Here is a 19,511-nt window from a genome sequence, read left to right as displayed (position 1 = left end):
CTGCTTTTTAACATTTGTAGTATTCTTTTGTGAGCAGTAAATTCACTAATCATTGTATATACACATACACACCCAATATTATTTGTAAAGTTTAGTTCAGCTTTCTGGGAAGGAATAGCAATAAAATAGCATCATCGCTCTATCCAAATTTTAACCTCTATAATTAAATGGTTTTGTATAGAAACCACCGAATTGTGCAGTTACAAGGGTATGGTTTTGTGACATCTGTTGAAAGTTAAGTCATGATGTACAGTCCTAAATGGGTTTTTTGGTATCCTTGTGAGGTAATCGCTCTGCATCCCTATCCAGACCCTATTAGGTCTGAGGTATATGAACACTAGGCTGATCACATTGTGATTTTCTGTAGAATTATAATATCAAAATATGTGTTTGTGGTGGTCTCCATTTTGTTCTAACAAAGAACTGGATACCGATGACAAAGGTCAAATGGAGATCTGGCATCCATTTCACAACTTGCAAGACATAGCCTTGAGAGTACGTAATACATACAACTCCTTGCCAGAAAACTGAAAGGAAATGATTGCATTTGAGTACAATGCATTCTACAACAATAGTTTAGTGTGCATGAAATTTAAAACTGCTGGCTTTCCAAATATGATTTTTAAAAAGTAGACTTAGTTTATTTATTTTTAAAAAATCTTATGCCCACTGTGTTATGCTTCATGGGATATTCTTAAAAGCTGAGGTTTAAGACCAAAGACATTGAAAATCCTAATGGCAATAGTTGCAAGATATTGAATTCTCTAGTAAAGTACTCTAGTTTAATGTGTTTATTGAGTTCTCCTGAATGTTTTATTTTCATAAGTATTTCATGTATTATGTTTTTGTACCATACTGGTGCTTTTTTTTCCTACCTATCATGTTCTCATAGTGCCCTGGAAGCATTAGTATCAAATCATAAAGTCTACAGTGGTGTCTCTGTTTCACACATGCACAAATAAGTCGGGGTTTTATGTCAGTGATGAACACATCTACCCACTTCACCTAGGATCTAGCACAGGACCTGGCATGTAGCAGGCATTTAATTAATTGGGCGGTTTTTTGTTTGTTTTTAGTTTGGGGTTTTTTTGTTTTTTGTTTTGGTGAATGAATGAGTGGCAAGCAGCACTAAATAGCTAACTAGTTAGTTAAACTAACTAAAATATTAGATAGATTAATACACTTATTCATTTATATATTTAAATTTATATATTTATATTTCAGGGGAGTATCCAAAGCCTCTAGAAAGAAGATTTGATGTTTTTTGAGAGAAGCCTTTGAAAGTAATCCAATATACTCAGTTAACAGGAGGGTCAAATATAGCTCAGTGTTTCACTCACCTTTCCTGATGCCCATCTAGAAAACAGGACTATCATAGTAGAAAAGAGTTGATGATGGAAATCTTTCTTTATAAAGTTGCTTCAGCCAAAGGGACGGGGGAAATGCTTTGTTCTTTACTAAGGACTTAGTCCAAGGTATGGTCAAGGCAACAACCCTTGAAGCTGGGTCCCTGCTGACTTTCCTGCAAAGACCCTTCTGCCCCCTGAGCCACTATTCTATCTAGTCACACCTGCTCAGCACAGGAACAAGAAATTAATTCTGCCTGTGACTCCTTCCTTCCTATGTCGCTCTTGAGAAGCTACCATTTGAAGTCCTGCTTTATGAAACCAGAATTAACAGTGCTAACCTACTTGGCCAAGATATTATGAAAAGTAATTTAAGGCTTTAAAAAAATCCATAGTTGAAGCCACATTTTTAGACAGTCGCCATAACAATATTTGTTTCCCACTTCAGTGATTTCAAGGCCAGAAATTCAGTAATATATATGGTTCGTATACATGGTTTGTTTTAGTGTTCTAAAAAAGAAAGCATGGTTTCAAAAAAAGGAAACTCTTTTTTTTTTTTTTTTCCCCTTCACAGCCTTTTCCCCCATTGAAACTGAAAAAGGAAAAAAATTATGCAAGCTTTTTTGAAAGTACAGACAAAATTGGCATTTCACTTATGGGAAAATTTTGCAAAATTGCACTGACTAAAAGTGATTTTTGTTTTGGCTTTCCTGTGAAGCCATCCAGAAAGGCCAAAAATTACTGGCATTGCTTTTGTATAAAACCTTTCACATAGACGCCACTTGTAATTCAGCCAAGTACATAATTCAGGTCATCAGTGACACACACATCCACACACTGGAGCTGGTCAGTGAACAGAAGGTTGTCATGAAATGTCGATATAATTATTTTATGGACAGACCAAACTGCACAGATTACAGCGAAGGAAACTTTGCATTAACACGCTTGGGAACTGGGTTTCCTGAGCTGTTCCCTGCCCCCACCCTCGGGCAGTGGGAAAGCCAATTGTTTACTGATTACGACAGCGACATCACTTGGCAAACATTTTGGCCTAAAGTCAATGTGTGACATCAGTCTCCTTTAGGGTTTTCCACATAAAATGAATTCTCCGAAGAAAACACAGAAATTGAGGCTTAATTTGAAATCCATTATTACACCCTCTAAGGTCTCATTAACTATCTCAATCATGTATTTCTTAATTTTTATTTTCTTTCCAAGTAGATATTATCTAACACTAAAAATACGACCACTAAACTTTCACAGTATTTTTCAGAGTTTCAATCAGATAGTCCTTTATAGTTATATTCACTCAAACCACGTTTATGGGGGTTATGATATTCTTTCTTTGTTTCTTTGTACTGAGGGTGACTGATTCCGGAGTGGCTTACATCACTTTGTTTGAGGAAGGAAGTAAACATTATTCTTTGACTCCTTAGAATAAATAAGTCTTGCTTTTGTGAAGGGTGGCTGCATGTTTGAGAGGAAGTACTCTCACTAAAGTTAGGTTTGTGTTCTGTCATTTGTTGTCAGAATGAGACACATGAATGGTATTTTACTCTCTTGTGTAAGCACCTCCTCTGTATATATTTACCTGAAATTATTAGTTTCCCCCACCTCTTTGTTAGATGGTGTTCATTTAGTATTTTTATGCACATGGCCTTAAAGCAAGTGGAAGTCAATTATGCCTCATGAGGCCCACAGTCTCCCTGCTACAAGCGGGGGGCCAGGAAGGGCCAGTGCACCAACAGTGCCAAGATATGGGAATTGTGATGTACAGATGAAGCAGAAGAATTGTCTGTGTATCATGTGAGTCAAGAATAGCCTTAGCATTCTCACACCCAAAGAGTTCCATCTGGAAGCTGTTCCTGGGCAAACAGAAATAGCTGAATATTCCCATATCTTCTGGAGTGGCTAAACAGGGAATGAGAATCAGTCCAGTCATTTTTTCCTATTTTTTGGTAATGGTTTGTTTACTTTCATTATTCTTCAAGACAAAAAACCTTTGCGTCCTATATGGCTAAAAAATGTGATCTTTTAAATTCTGCCTCTTAAACTACTTTGATACATGTAGAAATACCATTCTTAATATACTGATTCCTTGGTGTACAATTTACATTCATCCCACTATTTTCCTTTTCCTCTAGCCCGTGGCCTTTATTCCTAGTGCTCTTTTGTTCTCATTTCTCAGTGTTGTTCCTCTTTGCTCTCTTGCTTTAAATAATCTTCACCATCTGCCTACCAGCTTTACAGTGTTACTTCTGGATAGCCCTCCTCAGCCTTCCTCCAGAAGATAGTAGAGAGACAATGGTGAACATTAGAACTATACCACCAACAGCCTTTCACATTTCCACCCTAAATCTGTATCCTCTTGCCTTCTCCATTAATGTGGTTAAGCCCCCGGGGCAGGGACCTCCAGTACCTCTTTGTTCTATGGCAGGCAGCACTCTGACCATGGTCAATAAATGTTCATAATAATGAGAGATGAAAGGAAGTGTCTGTGTTCAACAAGTTAGTGCCAAATAAGTTTTGGAGGCCAAATGAGGCCACAGGTGCCAAATCACAAGGGTTCGAAATAATATTTAATATGACATTGTCTCATTGAATAACAAATCTTATACTGTAAGGTCTGAGCCAAACCTTCCCTTGGTGCCAGACTTCTTTTGCTCCTTTAATCTGCCTCTGAAGATATTTCAGGTTCATGAGAGGCAAGGTAACAAGACCCCCTCTCTATGTAGTGAGTAGAAAACAAACCCCTGATGAATGTAGAAAAAGAAACTGGATGTGAGGGCCATTGAATCTCTAGTGCTCTGACGACTACCATGAAGTGCACTGAAAAGAAATGAAAGTTTGCCATTAGCGTAGCTATTATGTAACTTTGATTACCTAGTTAAAATATGAATTGTAAGTAGTCAAATAAAACAGTTGAGACTACTAGTATTTTAGAAAAGGGAGCTCACAGTAATTTTTTTTTCTGTATTTTTCTGTGATTGTTAGAATGTAGCATCGTTAGCTCTGTAACTCATAAGAGAAGTATACATGGAATAACAAAAGTGACATGAAGGTCCAGTAAAAATTTGACATTGCTAAGATTGGTTATTTTCTATCTTTGCAGTATTAATAGAGAAGAGTCATTGTTCTTTCAATTTAATATGGATGTTCATACTTTCTAAGGTGATTCAGGGTCAAAGTTGAGCAAAATAACCTGCTTTCCATATGGTTATAAAATGTTTACCAACCATTTTCTCCCTTTTTGTAGCCAAGCTTCGCTAAATACTAGTTCACATTTTAAGCTTCTGTGTTCTCATTTCTTATTTATTCTTCAAAGTATTGCGATTTGGCTTCTGCCTTCACTGTTTTATTGAAAGGGCTCATTAAGTTCTTCAGTGTCTTCCTTCTTGCCACCTTGGGACATTTGGTCATCCTTTTCTGTATTATCTGGTGCTGTTTGCTCCCTCTTTCTTGAAAGTCTTTCCTTGCTTGGTTCCTTGCTTTCTCTTCTAGTTCTTCTAATCCTCCACCATTCTTCATTCCTTCTCAGCTTCCTTTCTTGACCCATTTTTCTGGAGGAAAACCCTAACTTGATGGGTTGTTGTGTTGTTTTCTAGAGTTCCTGTCTCAAAATTCTCTCCCCTCACCACACTAATACCCATAGCTTCAGCTATCACTGGCTGCAAATACACATCACCAGCCCAACCTTTTCCAGACCTATATTTCTAACGGTGGGTTGTCTGTTTAGACACATCCTTCTCCCCACTGAACACTGGAATACACCAGGTACCTCATGCTCAACTTGTCTAAAACAGGACCCCCTTGTCTAAAACAAGACCCCCTCCATCTTTTGAATCTCCCCAACCAGAAATCCTGCAACAACAAAAAGCTGTGCCCCATTCCTGCTTTCTGTACCTTGGTGAAGAACTAGGAGTATAACTTCCTGTTTTCCTTGCTCTGCTCTCTAGTCACATTAGTCACTAATTCATATTGACTATATGTCATAAATAATTCTTGTTATGCCCCATCCTCCCTAACCCTATAGCCATTGGAACACATACCTGCCCCTGCCTTTCTTCTGTCTTTCCTTAATGGTTCCTTAAGAAAGCATCCCTGATAACTCATTCTCCTTCTCATAATTTGTCATTTGCTCCTTCTTGCCAACAGTATAAAATCCAGCTGCTCGTGTCTAGCCTTTCCTTTTCTCACACCCTGTGCTGTAGCCATGTGGAAAGCTTGAGTTCCCTCAGTACCCATACTCTTGTCCTACCTCTATGCTGTGGTACTTACTCCTGCCCCTGCCTTGTATGTGGTCTCCATTCTTGTTTGCATAGGGACTAGACCCGTTACCTCCTCTCTGCAGCTTTCACAGGGCACTCCCTTGAAGAATCAGGTGCCCAACATTTATGTTTCCACAGTCCTATCACACCCGGTTATTCTTGCATTGTATTGATATTGTTTTTAAACATATCCTTTTCCTCACTCTGGACCATGAGATTTTTGAGACCAAAGGTTGTCATATTTACCTTGTATCCCTGTATCCCTTGGTATAATGCCCAGCGCATAGTGAAAGGTTAGTAAGAATTTGCAGGATAGGTCACTGCCTTGTCCAAAGTAGCCTTACCTTTCACATTCCTGTTCTAGCAAGCTTATGAATTCATCACTCTTCTCCATGTATTCTTTATGTTTTCTCTTTTCTTCCTCCAACTCTAATATGGTTTGCCTGTGAGATTTTTCTACCATTAAAAGCTGTTCCAGGATTCGTCTGTGAGATTCTTTATGTTTTTCCACAACTTTGTCCAACTACAAAAGAAAATGCATTAATAGTCTAAGTACAAATCATTCATAATACTGCCATCTCTCCCTCTTTTAGAAATATCCAAGTTTTAACAAATTAATTCAACAGTGGGTTTATGATTTCCTTGTTTAGTTTTTTTATCATTACTCTTGTTAATTGATACTTTTTGATGTTTCAACACAAATGTAACTTTCTTCCTGTCATCTTTTTTTTTTTTTTGGCCGCACCACGTGGCTTGTGGGATCTTAGTTCCCATGTCATCATTTTTTTTTTTTTTAACCAGAAAGAAAAATTGGTTCCTCTGTAAATATCTGAACAATTTCTCCATACCCCCTTTCTGCCACTTCCTTTTCTCTCCAGGGAAACCATATCAGAGGAATTAAGGAAAGTAAAGGAATCCTTGTACAATGTTTGATTCTGCCACTTCCCTGGCTGCCCAGCCCTCCCTAAAGTACTCTGCCCACGTACGTCTCTTGGATCCATGGTCTGTTTCTCAGTGCATTATTCATAAAGGTGTTTGTGTATTTTTTTCAAATTCTTGTTAATCAATTCTGTGTTGGTATAGACCTGGTGTAAACATCAAGTCCTTTCTGGTTTCCGTGGCCTACTTATATCTCTATTATAAACAATTACCCCGTGTCTTATTTACTTCTGTCTCCTCTACTAGACTGTGAACTCCCTGAAAGCAGGGCCTACATTCTATTTTTCTTAAATTCTTAACATCTAATAGACTGCCTTGCTTATAGTAGGTGCATATAGTATATGCTTACAGATTGAAAACAAAATAAGCAAGCAAGGAATCAAGAAAGAAAAGAGGGAAGTAGACTGATTAAAACAAAAGTGCTTCAGGATCTTTGACCAGTGATAAATTAAAATCCATTTAAGAACATGGTTTTGAAAGCATGTGACTGTCTAGATTAGTTAAATACTAAACTATAACTGATAATATTGGTTGGTTTTGCCCTTTGCCTTTATTGTAAAAGACTGAAAATTTGTGACTCTGAATTTGAAGCCAGTTTAAATCGTACATCCTTAAAAAGCACATACTTAACTAGGAATCCAAAGCACAAAAATGGCCAAATCATTTCAGAAAAAGAAGGGAATAAAGGTGTCCCAGCATACAGAACCCAACTGACCTCTAAACGCTTAGGCTGGTTGTCTAGTTTTCTAATATGGGTTTATAATGGTGCCTTAACACACACAAAATACTTCATTATGTCATATAGGTGATGATTTTTAATTAATGTGACCAATCCTTTTGTAGAAGCTGAAATTGCTAAGTTGTATTGCTTGCTGGCAGAGTCACTTTTAACTAATGACCATCCTCTGAGAGGGAGGTTGTAATGTTTATTGTCCTGGGTCTCAAGCAACAACAGTTCTCTGAAAACTCCTTCCAGTGGCCCAAACATTAGACTGCACTATAAGGGAAATTCAAATCAACTGCTTTTAGAATTTGAGAGTGAAATAGTAATAGAATCAGCCTTAATTTAGGGAGCTTGCCGTTTGACTTAGAGAAACATTCAATTTATCACAAGATTGGCCCTAGAATTAATAAATGAATAATTATAATAGGTATTTAGTAAAGCATAAATGAATGACTAAGGGAGGCTTCATAAAGGAAACTTCCTCAGATAGCTTCTTGTAGTTGTATGGACATGAATATTAAACTTAGTTCAGCCCAAAAAGAGAAAAGAGAAGGTTTAGTTAATCTACTATTGCTTTCCATTGTGTTTTTCCTCCTTATTTTGTTTGTTTGCTCATTTGTTTGTTTGTAGGGACAAGGAAGGAAGGTTGGAAAGAATCACTGCCCGTTGTTACATAATCTCCTAAGGGCTCTCCCTTCCTTCAGCCTCACCCCCATCCAGCCTGTCCTCATCAGTGACAGCGCAGTCTTCCACCAGTGGGATTACTCCACTCCCCTATTCAGAGCTGAAAGGTTTCTCACCATCTGGCCTCCTGACACTTCCACCCCATTCTCATTCTGTACCTTCCCGTCTTTCTCACCCAGCCTTTAGCCACACCAGACTTCAGGTAGTTCTTAGAACACACCGTGGTGCTTCAAGACTGCTTTTTTCAGTGCCAGGACATAGAAACCTTTTTCCGCTTCCACCCAAAACTTTTCCTGTTCTTCCTTTATGGCTTTCTCTGGTCACTCCTGGGTAGAATTATTTGCTCCTTCATATCAGTGAAATGTCTAATTCTCTGGGTTTTCCTTCTCTCACCTTCCATGACTCTTGAAGAATGGCCTATATTTACTGCATGCTGTTTGGTGCTAAGGACCTCATGTTTGTCAACAGCAGAAATTGGAAAGGTGTCAAATAGTGACCTTGCAGAGGGAAAGTTCCCAAAGAAAGTGTAAGTGATTCTAGATATGTTTTAGCTTATGCTTGAAGTTTTATTCTGTGCCTTTGTTTCTCCATACCCAGAATACCTCTTAGAAAATATGCCAGTTGTTCTCAATTCAGTCTCTTCTTCTTTCCTACAGATCAAATGATGGACCTGAGCTTGTCTGAACTCATTTCATTTTCCACCAATTGTGTGTGTGCTTGGCCAAGCCACTTAACCGTTGTGTACTTCAGGTTTTTCGATTATAAATGTAGTGGTTGGGCTTGATTTCTAAGATCAATTTTATTGCCACAGTTTTCTCAAGGCAACAACTATTTATTAAGTGTCTATTATGCTATATGTATTTAGTACTATGATAGTTGCCATGGGAGAATTTTAAAGTCTCAATGCTTATACTCTTACTAGGCAGATAAGATATACACACTAAACAATTAGGAGCAGTATAAGGTGGTGTATCATTAAGCACTAAGGGACTATCAAAGAACCACTGCCCCTTTTTGATCTAGCCCCACTTGTGGATTGAATGAAGCCTGGGGAAGAAAACAGGAAGACTCAGTCACTTTAGGGAGTGTCAGGAAGAAAGATTAAAAAGATAACTCGTTAATGTTTACTATGCAATGACAAGCTTATCATTTTAGCCTCCCTGATGTCATATCCTACCCACAACCGCTAATACAATCCAACTCCTTGCCTAGGATGAAGGAAGTCCAATGTGTTCCAATAGGTTGGATTCTCCCGTGGTCAAAGAGAATGAAGGACAGAGAGATCGTCAGTCTTTTTGCTTTTGGTTGCTTAATATATGTTTAGGAAAGAATAATGACCTTTGTTTTAATAGCTCCTGAGTCACAGACCACCCTAATTTGGGGCTTTATCTTCTTTCTGAGCTATGACTTTGGTTCTCTTTGTTCTTTTTCGTTGGCTCTTTGAAGATTGTCTTTTTCTTTGATACCCTGAATATACTAGTAGAGATAAAGCTAGTTCAGACAGTAGAGAAATTATTTGGCTGTTTTAGTAGATCAAAGGTAACCGAATATGCTGTTCATAAAATGTTCCATCTTCTTCCCTGTCTTTACTGAAACCTGGTTTTCCTGGATAATGCTAGAATCCTAAAATAGAGACTGCTCTTTCTCACACTGCCTCAGTATCTCAGATACTGGAAATGGGGGCATGATTCTTGTCTCTGCATGACCCCTGCCGGACTCTTCTGAAAGCCCTTCCTTGTTTTATTGTCACCCTGAATGGTGATAGTCTTCTGTCATTCTTATTTGGTCATCTACTGAGCTTCAGGTCACTCTCACAATCTACCTTTCTACTGTCAATCTTGGTAGCATTCTGGTTGTGCCAGCTCACCCAGCCATTGTCAAAAGTGAAAAGCCAGAGGCTATATTGCAAAATGAATATGTCTTTTGGTTCCTAGCACTGGAAGTTTGTGGATTATAGAAGAGAAAGATTGAAAATATGTGCAGCCAGAAGCTAGTCTGTGGAAATTTCCCTTTTTAGTTCCTGGCTCCAGGATTTCTCTAGCTCCATGTAAAGCTCATCCATGCACTTAAGAGTATGCTAGATATTTTATCTAATGTTTTTATGTATTTTTTAGTGATATGATTTCATGATATGTCATCCACAATGTTTCTGGAAATGGAATTTCTTTATGTTCTACTTGAGTAACCCCTACTCATTCTCTGGAACTTGGCTTTCCTGATTCTTCTAAATTCAATCCCCCATTATACTCCCTCATAGTGCTTTGTGGTTTTCACCACAAAAATTAACATAGTGTGTATTATATACTTATTGTGTGATCACTTGTTGTCTGTCACTCTTAAAAGAGACATTAAGCACCCTGAAGACAGTAAGCACAACTATTTTTATACAATGAAAATTATGAAATGAAATTTAAAAGCTGAACTACACAGTTGCTTAAAATAAGTATCAATACTTTAAGAATTGCCCTAAGGTAATGCTAATAAGGTATGCAGATTCTTTTGTTATAGTACCTTGATAAATCCAAACTGTTGTTATATTTTTCTTGATACCTTTTTTGGAAGAACTAAGAATATGTTAGGCCATTAACTCAAGTATCTTTTTTAAGGTAACTTTTAGTATAGAAGCCTAGGTTGGAAAGGAATAGGAGGTTAAAACTGTTCTGGACTCTGAGTTTTTCCCTCCCTCTCTCCCCATCCACATCCTTTGTTCTAGCTTGCAGGCCTCCACCTTAAGTCAGTGTTCCTAACATATGACATAGCTGAGAACAGTTTGTTTTTCTAAGGTATTTTGCCTTATGAATAGATAAATCCCCTTTAGTTTACCCTAGACATGGTTGAGATTTTTCACATTTTTTAAAAAGAACGTTATGAGGAAAATAAAAGGAGGAAGATGGAGGAAAACAAAATAATAAATTTTTAGCATGCACATCCTTACCCTAATGTAATTAGGGTGCCCCCGGTATGGTCTTAGTGGGAACACCCCACTTTCTTTCTTTTCTTCAGCCCTATCTAGGGACTCCTAGTCAGAATTTCCCTTTGTTGTTTGTTTTCTGGATATCCCCCCTCACCCATTACTTCCTAGATAGAGGAAAAAGGTAGGCAACTGGGTTGTTGGGTAGATAGAATTATAGAGGCTTCAAGGAACTGGGAGAGACTGGTAGCTGAGGAGAGAAATCTATCAGGGGGAAGTAGGCAAGAGAAGAAAACGGACAAATCATGGAGATGGGAATGTGAGAAGTGTGTGTGTGTGTGTGTGTGTGTGTGTGTGTGTGTGTGTGTGTGTGTGTGTGTAGGGGTATCTGTTGGTTGAGTAATCAAGGAAGGTTGGATTTATAAAGCAGGGCCAAATTATGGATAACTTTTAGGGACACTTTGCAGAGTTAGGATTGCAAGCATTTGCAGAGAGGGTGTTTCCAGTTTTGCGCGTGTACAATAGAATTATTTAGTTACAAAAGTAACTAAAACTTTTCCTACTGATTTCAGGATAAGTTTGGAATTATTCTGTTTCATTTTACTCTGAAGTGTTGAGGGGTTGTACCATTTGTGGAGTTTTGTGAGTATATGTTCAGTGATAATTAACTTGCATTTGCACTTATACTGGTTGGGGAATTTGTGCTTAATGCTGTTTCACAGTCACTGTGTTGGGAGCCAGAATACAGTTTTAACACTATTGACTTGAATGAGGCTTCGGCTCCTCTTGTTTAAAATTTGGATTAAAGCGCAATCAACAGACTTTGGGTGGTCTCATCCTCACCCCTCAGAGAAGCAGATCCATATGACCAAACTCCTTCACAATTTGGCAAGATGGTAGGCTTCTGTCATGAGACACCCAAGACAAGAATAGCAAGGACATTAGAGGTCAGTCCTGAGGTAGGTTGCCAGAGCGTATGTGGGGGAAATTTACCCAAAATTTGCTTTCACTCTCTCTAGCCTTAACTTATGCTCCTAGTTGTTTCCTTTTTATAAAAATGAAAAATTATGAAATTTTCCATTGAGGTCTCAGAAGAAAATAGAAGAATAAAGTAAGGATGCCAGGGAGTTTCAGAAATGTCAACAAGTAAAAGAGCAAGCAGTGCTGTATCTCTGTGCAGTGGTGGCCGTGTTGAGACTGTTCATCTTTGCTGTTGTCCCTGTTGGGCATACTTGGTGGGGAGAAGTCTTTACTGTCATTAAACTTTTGGAGGAAAAAGAGGATATGTGTTCATCTAAAATGTATGCTTCCTAAAACTCTGTTTCCTGGATAATTCTTCAGATCATTTCCATTCATGCTCAAAATTTCTATGACATAATACTTAAGTGTTTTCAAAGAAATTAACTTCTATGGTTAAACTTTATCTGTTTTTTATTATTGCCTTCAGATCTCCAAAAGAAGTGCAGATTCCTCTGTGTGTGTGTGTGTGTGTGTGTGTGTGTGTGTGTGTGTGTGTGTGTATGTCTGGGTCTGAGTGTGTGTGTCTCTCTGTGTGTATCTGTGTGTGTCTGTGTGTCTATGTGTTTATACAAGGGGGGAAGAGGGGGAGAGAGAAAAAGAGAGGAATTCTCTTGCATTTGTTAGGTTTTAGTCTGATGTCAGGAAACAAACCCAGTGGGAACATCCCATCCATGATTTATTCTCCTTTTCTTTCCTGTAGAACATGTAGTATTTATCTACCTGGGGTAGATTTTAAACATACAACTATAAATAATCGAAAAAGGAGTTACATGTCCTGCTTACCTGCCAGGCCTAGTGCTTTACTGGCTGGTGAGCTTACTCGGTGCACACCCCTGATGTGATACATACCTCATTCATTGGTTTCTCATAGATGTCCTCCTGCCAAGGGGCAGATTTTGCTTGAAAAGCATCTCGCTGGAGAGCTTCTAGCACCTTTTTTGGAGTGACAAACCCATACTGAGCTTCCAGCAAAGCCAAGTCCATTTTGTCAGCCTTTAAAATGCCTATGACTTCATCTCGAGCCTGCAGGAACAAAAAGCATTTCAGAAAGCCCACTTTATCTACCAGCAGTCTCTGCAAGTGATTTCTTGTACAGTTGAGTATTTTTTCTCTTCTCCTTCAAATATAGACAAATCATATTTGGTTATAGCACCTTTTAGAAAAGGTAGCAAAACTATGTCCCTTTACTTCATCCTTCTTACAGTCTAGTTACACATTAATAATGTTTTTAAAAGTGATCACTATACAACATGGGGAGACTCTACATTTTTTATTGTGTTTGACAAGCAGATAACATGATATGCCTCAATGGACTGGCATTTTCATTTTCAGGGATAGGAAATAAGATTCTCCTATATATGTAGCAGCTGTTTTTAGTTTTTTGTGTAGGTTAATAATGCCAGGGCAAGTCTAGGAGCCAGTTCATGTGAGGTACAAAAGCACCTATTGTTATTTAAACCAGTCCAGAAGTCATCTGCTATTATTGTTACCCATACGTGCCTGTGCACTGAAGCTTGTGAGCAGCATGGGCAGAGGATGTGACCTTTCACAATGTGCATGCCAATTGCATGTCATAACAACAGCCCTTTTAGATGTGATTAATTGCTCTTCATGCTGCCAGAAGAGAATTCTGTGAATGTGTACTTACACTTTGCTTTCATGTATATACAAGTATGAAGCACAAATATCTATTTCTGTGGCAGCCACCACACAAAATTCATAAGCAGCCTTCCCCTTGAAGCATGAGGGGTATAATTCTAACCCAGCTGACCTGCAGTTCTCCCTCCAGAATGCTGAGAAGAAATAATAGGTCGTCTCTTGAGAGGTCTTCTCCTTGGTGGCCATTACCACTGTGTGACTTAGGATATGGAAGGATTGCATCCGACTCACTGGTGGGGTCTTTGTCTTGCTGTCTCTGCTTCATGTCCTCAGGACCTTGGAAACTGTAGTCTTCACTATGTATTGGAAATTGCTTTTGGGCTGAGCCCTCCGTGTCACTGCTTCTGGAACGCATTCTTTAAGGGCTGGAAAGAAGGAAGACAATTTGTAACTCTTAGTGGAAGTAGAGTTTTAATAAGAGCTCCTATTACTGCTTTGACAAGTCTGCACTCTCGTTATATTTACCACAGCCAAAGACTCGATCTTTCTGAAGTCTACAGCAGAGAAGGGCATTAGCAGATTCATAAATCACAGTCTTATTTACACTTCTGTTTTTAAAATCAACATTTTAAAAAATGTGTTCTGCTTTGATTAAGGCCACTTATGTCCATGGGTAAACAGACTGTGTATTTGAACTTCATCCACCAAGCATTCCACCTCAGGGACCTGGGTCATACCTCCAACCTAGGCCTAAGTGCTTACATAAGACGTACTTAACATAATTGTAAAATGGTAAATTTGCTAATTGTTCTAACTTTCTTCAGATTCACACTATAGTGTTTCCTTGTGGAAGTTTAAAAAGAGTTTTTAAATTTCTTAGCCTTTGGTGCTTTAAGAGAGAAGCATCAGAATTACAAAATACTTTGGGTTACTTTGTTATGACAGTAAAGTCTAATATTAAAGGAATGAAGGCTTGGTCCCTGGCTGTATCCTTGACATTCTGCTAAAATTCCAGAGCTGACCTCAGATAAGTCAAGGATTTATATTTAGGACCCTTATCTCCAAAATAAGAACACTAGTGCCTATAGTAGTTAACCATTATGAAAACAATATAAAATAAATTAATATTTGAGGGACATATTAGCTCCACATCTGATTGTATAATTATCCAAATTAATTTACAATAGCAAGATAATTTTTTCCACCTTTGAGGTTTGTAATGGAAAGAGAAAATATCAAGTGAACTTATAGTCTGCTTCAGTGATGTTGAAGCAGATTGTTAATTTTACGCATTCCTACAAATCATGAAACTTTCATCATTATTTTTGTTTAATATTTATTTATTTTATTTATTTATTTTCTATGTTTTTTTGGCTGCATCAGGTCTTAGTTATGGCATGTGGGGATCTTTCATTGCGGCGCAGGCTCTTCGTTGTGGTGCGGGCTCTTCGTTGTGGCACGGGCTTCTCTCTAGTTGTGGCACCCAGGCTCCAGGGCACGTGGGCTCTGTAGTGGCGGCACTCAGGCTTAGTTGCCCCGTGGTATGTTGGATCTTAGTTCCCCGACCAGGGTTGGAACCCGTGTCCCCTGAAATGGAAGGTGGATTCTTTACCACTGGACCACCAGGGAAGTCCCTTTCATCATTATTGGTACCTTGCTTTTCATTTGTGATAATATTTCTTTAAAAATCTGGAGGGAATTCCCTGACGGTCCAGCGCTTGGGACTCTGCACTTCTACTGCAGGGGGCATGCATTCGATCCCTGGTCTGGGAACTAGGATCCCACATGCCGCGCACAGCGCGGCCAAAAAAAAAAAATCTGGAAAGGTCAAGCATACAGAAAAGTATGGAAATATAATGAATCACTACATGCTAGCACACAGATTTGTAAAATCCTAATGTACTATATAAATTAGAAAACAGTTTTTTAAGTAATATATTGATATTATAGATACAGTAGAAGCCCCTATGTACCTCTTCCTTAACCCACTCTATACCCGCCCTACCCCAGAAGTAACCATCTTGAATTTGGTATTTATTATTCCCACACATGTTTTATACTTTACTTTATACTTTTAATGCATGTGTATATATTGCTGAGCAGTATATAGTATTGCTTTGCAGATTTTCAAATCTAATGTAAATACAGCATATTGAATGTATCATTCTGAAAATGTTTTTTCATCCTATATTTTGGAGTTTCTTTCTTGCTCCATTTTACTTATTTTACATATTTAACTGCTATATAGTATTGCATTATATGAATAGGCCACCATTTACTTATCCATTTTACTGTTGATGGATGTTTAAATAGTTTACTTTTTTTAGTATTAGAAAAAATGCAGCTGTGAACATTCTTGTACATTTTTTTTTCCTGTGAACATCCATTTCTTCAGGTAGTGTTCTTTACAGCATAGGAATGGGATTTTGGCTCTCCTAAATGGAGTACCAATTTGTAGCAGAGTGTAAGAGTTCTCATTGCTCTGTATCTTCATCAACGCTTGCTATTAGGGAATTTATAATTTTTACCAATATGGTAAGTGAAATGGTATCTGACTTTTTAATTTGCATTCTATAATTAATGAGAGCAGGCATCCTTTTATGTGTTTAGAGGCCCTTTGAATTTCTTCATAAATTGCTTGTTCATAGTCTTTGCCCATTTTTCTTTTGTATTATTTGTCTTTTTCTTATGAATTTGTAGGAATTCGTTACATACTCTATAAATTACTGTTTTGTTGATTATATGTTTTGATGTTATCTTTTCTGGTCTGTAGCTTACATTTTCACTTTATGTCTTTTGTGGTATAGAAGTTTTACGTTTTAATTTAGTCAAGTTTATCAATTTTTAAGTCAGTTCTTTTCTTTATAATTTGCATTGGAAAGCAGAATTTGAACAGTGGCAGTATAAAAGAATGGCTAAGACCATGGACTCTGGAACCACTCTGCCTGAGTTCAAATCTCTACTCCATTACTTATTGGCTATAAAACTCTGGACAAGTTACTTAATACCTCTGTGCCTTTCTCATCTGTAAAATGAGAATGATAGTAGTAGTATATTTATAACCTAAAGTTGGTGTGAGGATTAACTGAGTCAACACATGTCAAATGTTTGCAACATACCTCATACAAAATTGTCACTCAATAAACATTAGCTTTTATTATTAACATTATTATTAACTTTATTTTTATTCCCCCCAATTTTATAGCATTTCTCTATTACCTTTATAGTTAGAAAAAAATTTCAAGAATTGAAGCAAGTTTATTTGATTACCTCTTTCATCTAATGAGTTGTGGGCCGTGAATAAAGGGGGAAAGAAAAGAAGATTGAAAGAATGGCTTTGTGTCTTTCTTGGGTACTCTGTTTAAGAAGTGACTCTTACCACTCCCAGCTTGCTGGCACCACTTGAGAAACCTGAGTGTAGAACAGTTTAGGAACCTTGAGGACTTCACAGCCAACCAGCTAAGCCTCCATTCATCTCTCCACCCACCCTTCAACAAGCATTTATTGAAGACCCACTGTGTGTCGTGCACTAAATTGGTTATTTATGGTGTGGCTTCCTTACTTCCCTTAATACAAGTGATACATTTTCAAATGTAAGGTTTATGGAAATAGTTCGTAAATCTGGGATCATGAAAAGTGCACTGAACTAGACAGAAGTCACGTGAAAAGAATTCTGTCACAAATCAGCTATGGGATTAGTTAAGACACTGACCCTCTCTGAGGACAGTGCCCTGAATTGTGAAGTGAGGGGGGTGAGGAGGTGATCTCTGTGGCCCCCTTTCTCCTAGGATGTATAACGATTCTTGCCACTGTGCCTTTCTTTTAGCATAGATTATCAATAGTATATTTAAAAGACATGGGTTTGTGGGTCTGCATCTTATAGGAAATCCACAGAAATCTAAATGCTACATATGGACTACATATGGACCTGTGACTTTTGATTTTCACCAGAGGAGAGATCACAGTTAAAAGACAATGCTTAAGGAAATAATCCCAGCAATAATTTTCAACTGAGAATTTTCAATAGCCTCATCATAACAATCAGGATGTAAAAGCAGAACTTGAAGGTGTTTACTGCCTTACGTGTTTATTACTTACATATTTTATTTGTCAGTAACAAACCAACTATCAAGTGATACTAGTGGGACACCCTGCCTTGAAGTTACAGTGTCCATCTGGAGAAATTTAAAACATTCACTTTCAAAATTTTAACAAGTCACATAATGTGTTTTCTCTACAACTCATGTTCTTTCTTACTTCCCTCCATCACACATTTATTTACTCTATTAGACGCTGGAGATAGACAGTGATGGTGGTGATGGTGGTGGTAATGATGATGACAGCTAATACTTACTGAGCAGTTACTACATGCCAGGCATTCTTCTAAGCATTTTACATTTATTAACTCATTCAATTCTTATAACAACCCTATGAGGTAGGGAATATTATTATCTCCATCTACAGTAAAGAAATGGAAGCACACATGAAGGTTACACAGCTAATAAGAGGCAGAACTGGGATGTGAATCCAGGCAACCTGGCTCCAGAACCTGTGCTCTTAAAAATCATGTGTCATGGTATTATACTGTACTGCCAAAGACAGATGGCTATAGACACCCTGTCTGAAATGGATACAGACACCATGTGTGAAAAATGCTTATAGCCTTGCTGAAGAGATTACTTATCAGTAATTACAGTACAGATGAACAGTGGTCTGTGGCAGTAGTTGTCACTGACTCTCCCCTACGTAGCCAAGGAAGGATTTATTTATTTGAGAAAAGCAAAGACATAGAAGGAGTATATTTTTATGTAGGGATAGAAGGTTGAGGACATATAAGATTTATGACTGTGGAAAACCCCATTATGTGTGTATTTATGTATTTATAAATAATATTCCTATACTAGCATATTAATATATGCTATGTACCTTATGAAAACATATTCAAAAAGGAAAAATATTAATAAAAAAATAAGATATCTAATTATTTTTCTCCCACCCCACTGGATTGTCTTAAACACCTCAGGAAGATCATTGCTCTGGCCTATAGGAGTAATGGAAGGTTGTTAATGTAGACCAGATATGTTTAAAACATAAATATTAAATACCACTTTATTTACAGATATGTTCTCACATGAAGGGCAGGGCCATCCATGTCTTCCACCAAATATTAATAGTCTCCATTCATATGTCTCATGGGGTTTCTGACCTGATGCTTCATACCTAATGGCTGTTCAACAGAGTGAATGGTTTGCTCTTTCTATTTTGTGGCCTATCCCACAACTTAGATAACATTGCTAAATAACAGTGGCTCAAAATTGTATGGGTCACTCTGCATTTTCAGTCATCTTGCAGCTCAGCTGGGTGTGAATGGTCTAAGATGGGCTCACTCCCATATCTGACTGTCAGCTAGTTGGGCTAGATCTCAGCTGGATCATCTCATCTCTGCTCCCCATGGGCTTTCAACCTCTGGTAGGCTAGACCAGGCTTCCCCTTATGGCGGTCTCAGGTCAGCATCTCAAGAGTGTGAGACTCCAAGGCCTTATTTTTATTGGTGAAAGAACGACACAAGGCTAGCCCAAATTCAGGAAGTGGGGAAATAGATTCGCCTCTTGATGGAAGGAGCTGCAGAGTCACATTGCAGAGGATGGGGAAGAGTTAACTGCAGCCATCTTTGAAAAACTCTAGGTCTGTCACACTTACAGATTCAGACTTCTGTGAAAATCAAATAAAAATCTAGTTTAAAAGAGGGGTAAAATATATTTGGTTCTTCTTTTAGTTTCCTGGAAGCGTAAGGTTATTTTTATGATTTCTGTGATGCATTCCTGTGCTTTCCTCTTACCCACATATTCATATGTGGAACAATAGCCTACTGATAAGAATCAACTTGTATTCTGCTACTAATCAATAAAGATTCCTCTACCACCATTAATCTTATCCAAGGTATGCCTTCCAGAATTCCAAGATAATGTAAGTTTCTATTCAGCAGGGTAGCTTGCTAAGCATTGCTCATAAGTAGTGCT

The 19,511-nt window shown here is 38.0% G+C and overlaps 2 protein-coding genes across 8 annotated transcripts in view; one reads left to right on the top strand and one right to left on the bottom strand.

Annotated features, from left to right (window-relative positions):
* CMSS1 (cms1 ribosomal small subunit homolog) overlaps positions 1–19,511 on the top strand; it is a 392,074-nt gene that overhangs the window by 114,546 nt on the left and 258,017 nt on the right. The window lies entirely within an intron of this gene.
* The window catches only part of FILIP1L (filamin A interacting protein 1 like), a 304,455-nt gene that overhangs the window by 107,293 nt on the left and 177,651 nt on the right, over positions 1–19,511 (bottom strand). For all 3 annotated transcript variants that reach the window (XM_082460321.1, XM_082460323.1, XM_082460322.1), the window contains exons 3-5: positions 13,664–13,916; positions 12,742–12,915; positions 5,959–6,137 (exon numbers count right to left, since the gene is read on the bottom strand). In XM_082460321.1, coding sequence (XP_082316447.1) covers positions 5,959–6,137; positions 12,742–12,915; positions 13,664–13,906 — 596 coding nt within the window. In that variant the 5' untranslated portion in view covers positions 13,907–13,916. The remainder of the gene's footprint in view (positions 1–5,958; positions 6,138–12,741; positions 12,916–13,663; positions 13,917–19,511) is intronic.

The sequence above is a fragment of the Balaenoptera physalus genome (genome assembly GCF_965194825.1).
Source record: "Balaenoptera physalus genome assembly, chromosome: 4".
NCBI lineage: Eukaryota > Metazoa > Chordata > Mammalia > Artiodactyla > Balaenopteridae > Balaenoptera > Balaenoptera physalus.
Note: the sequence above shows the minus strand (reverse complement) of the source record. Positions and strands in the feature narration are given on the sequence as shown.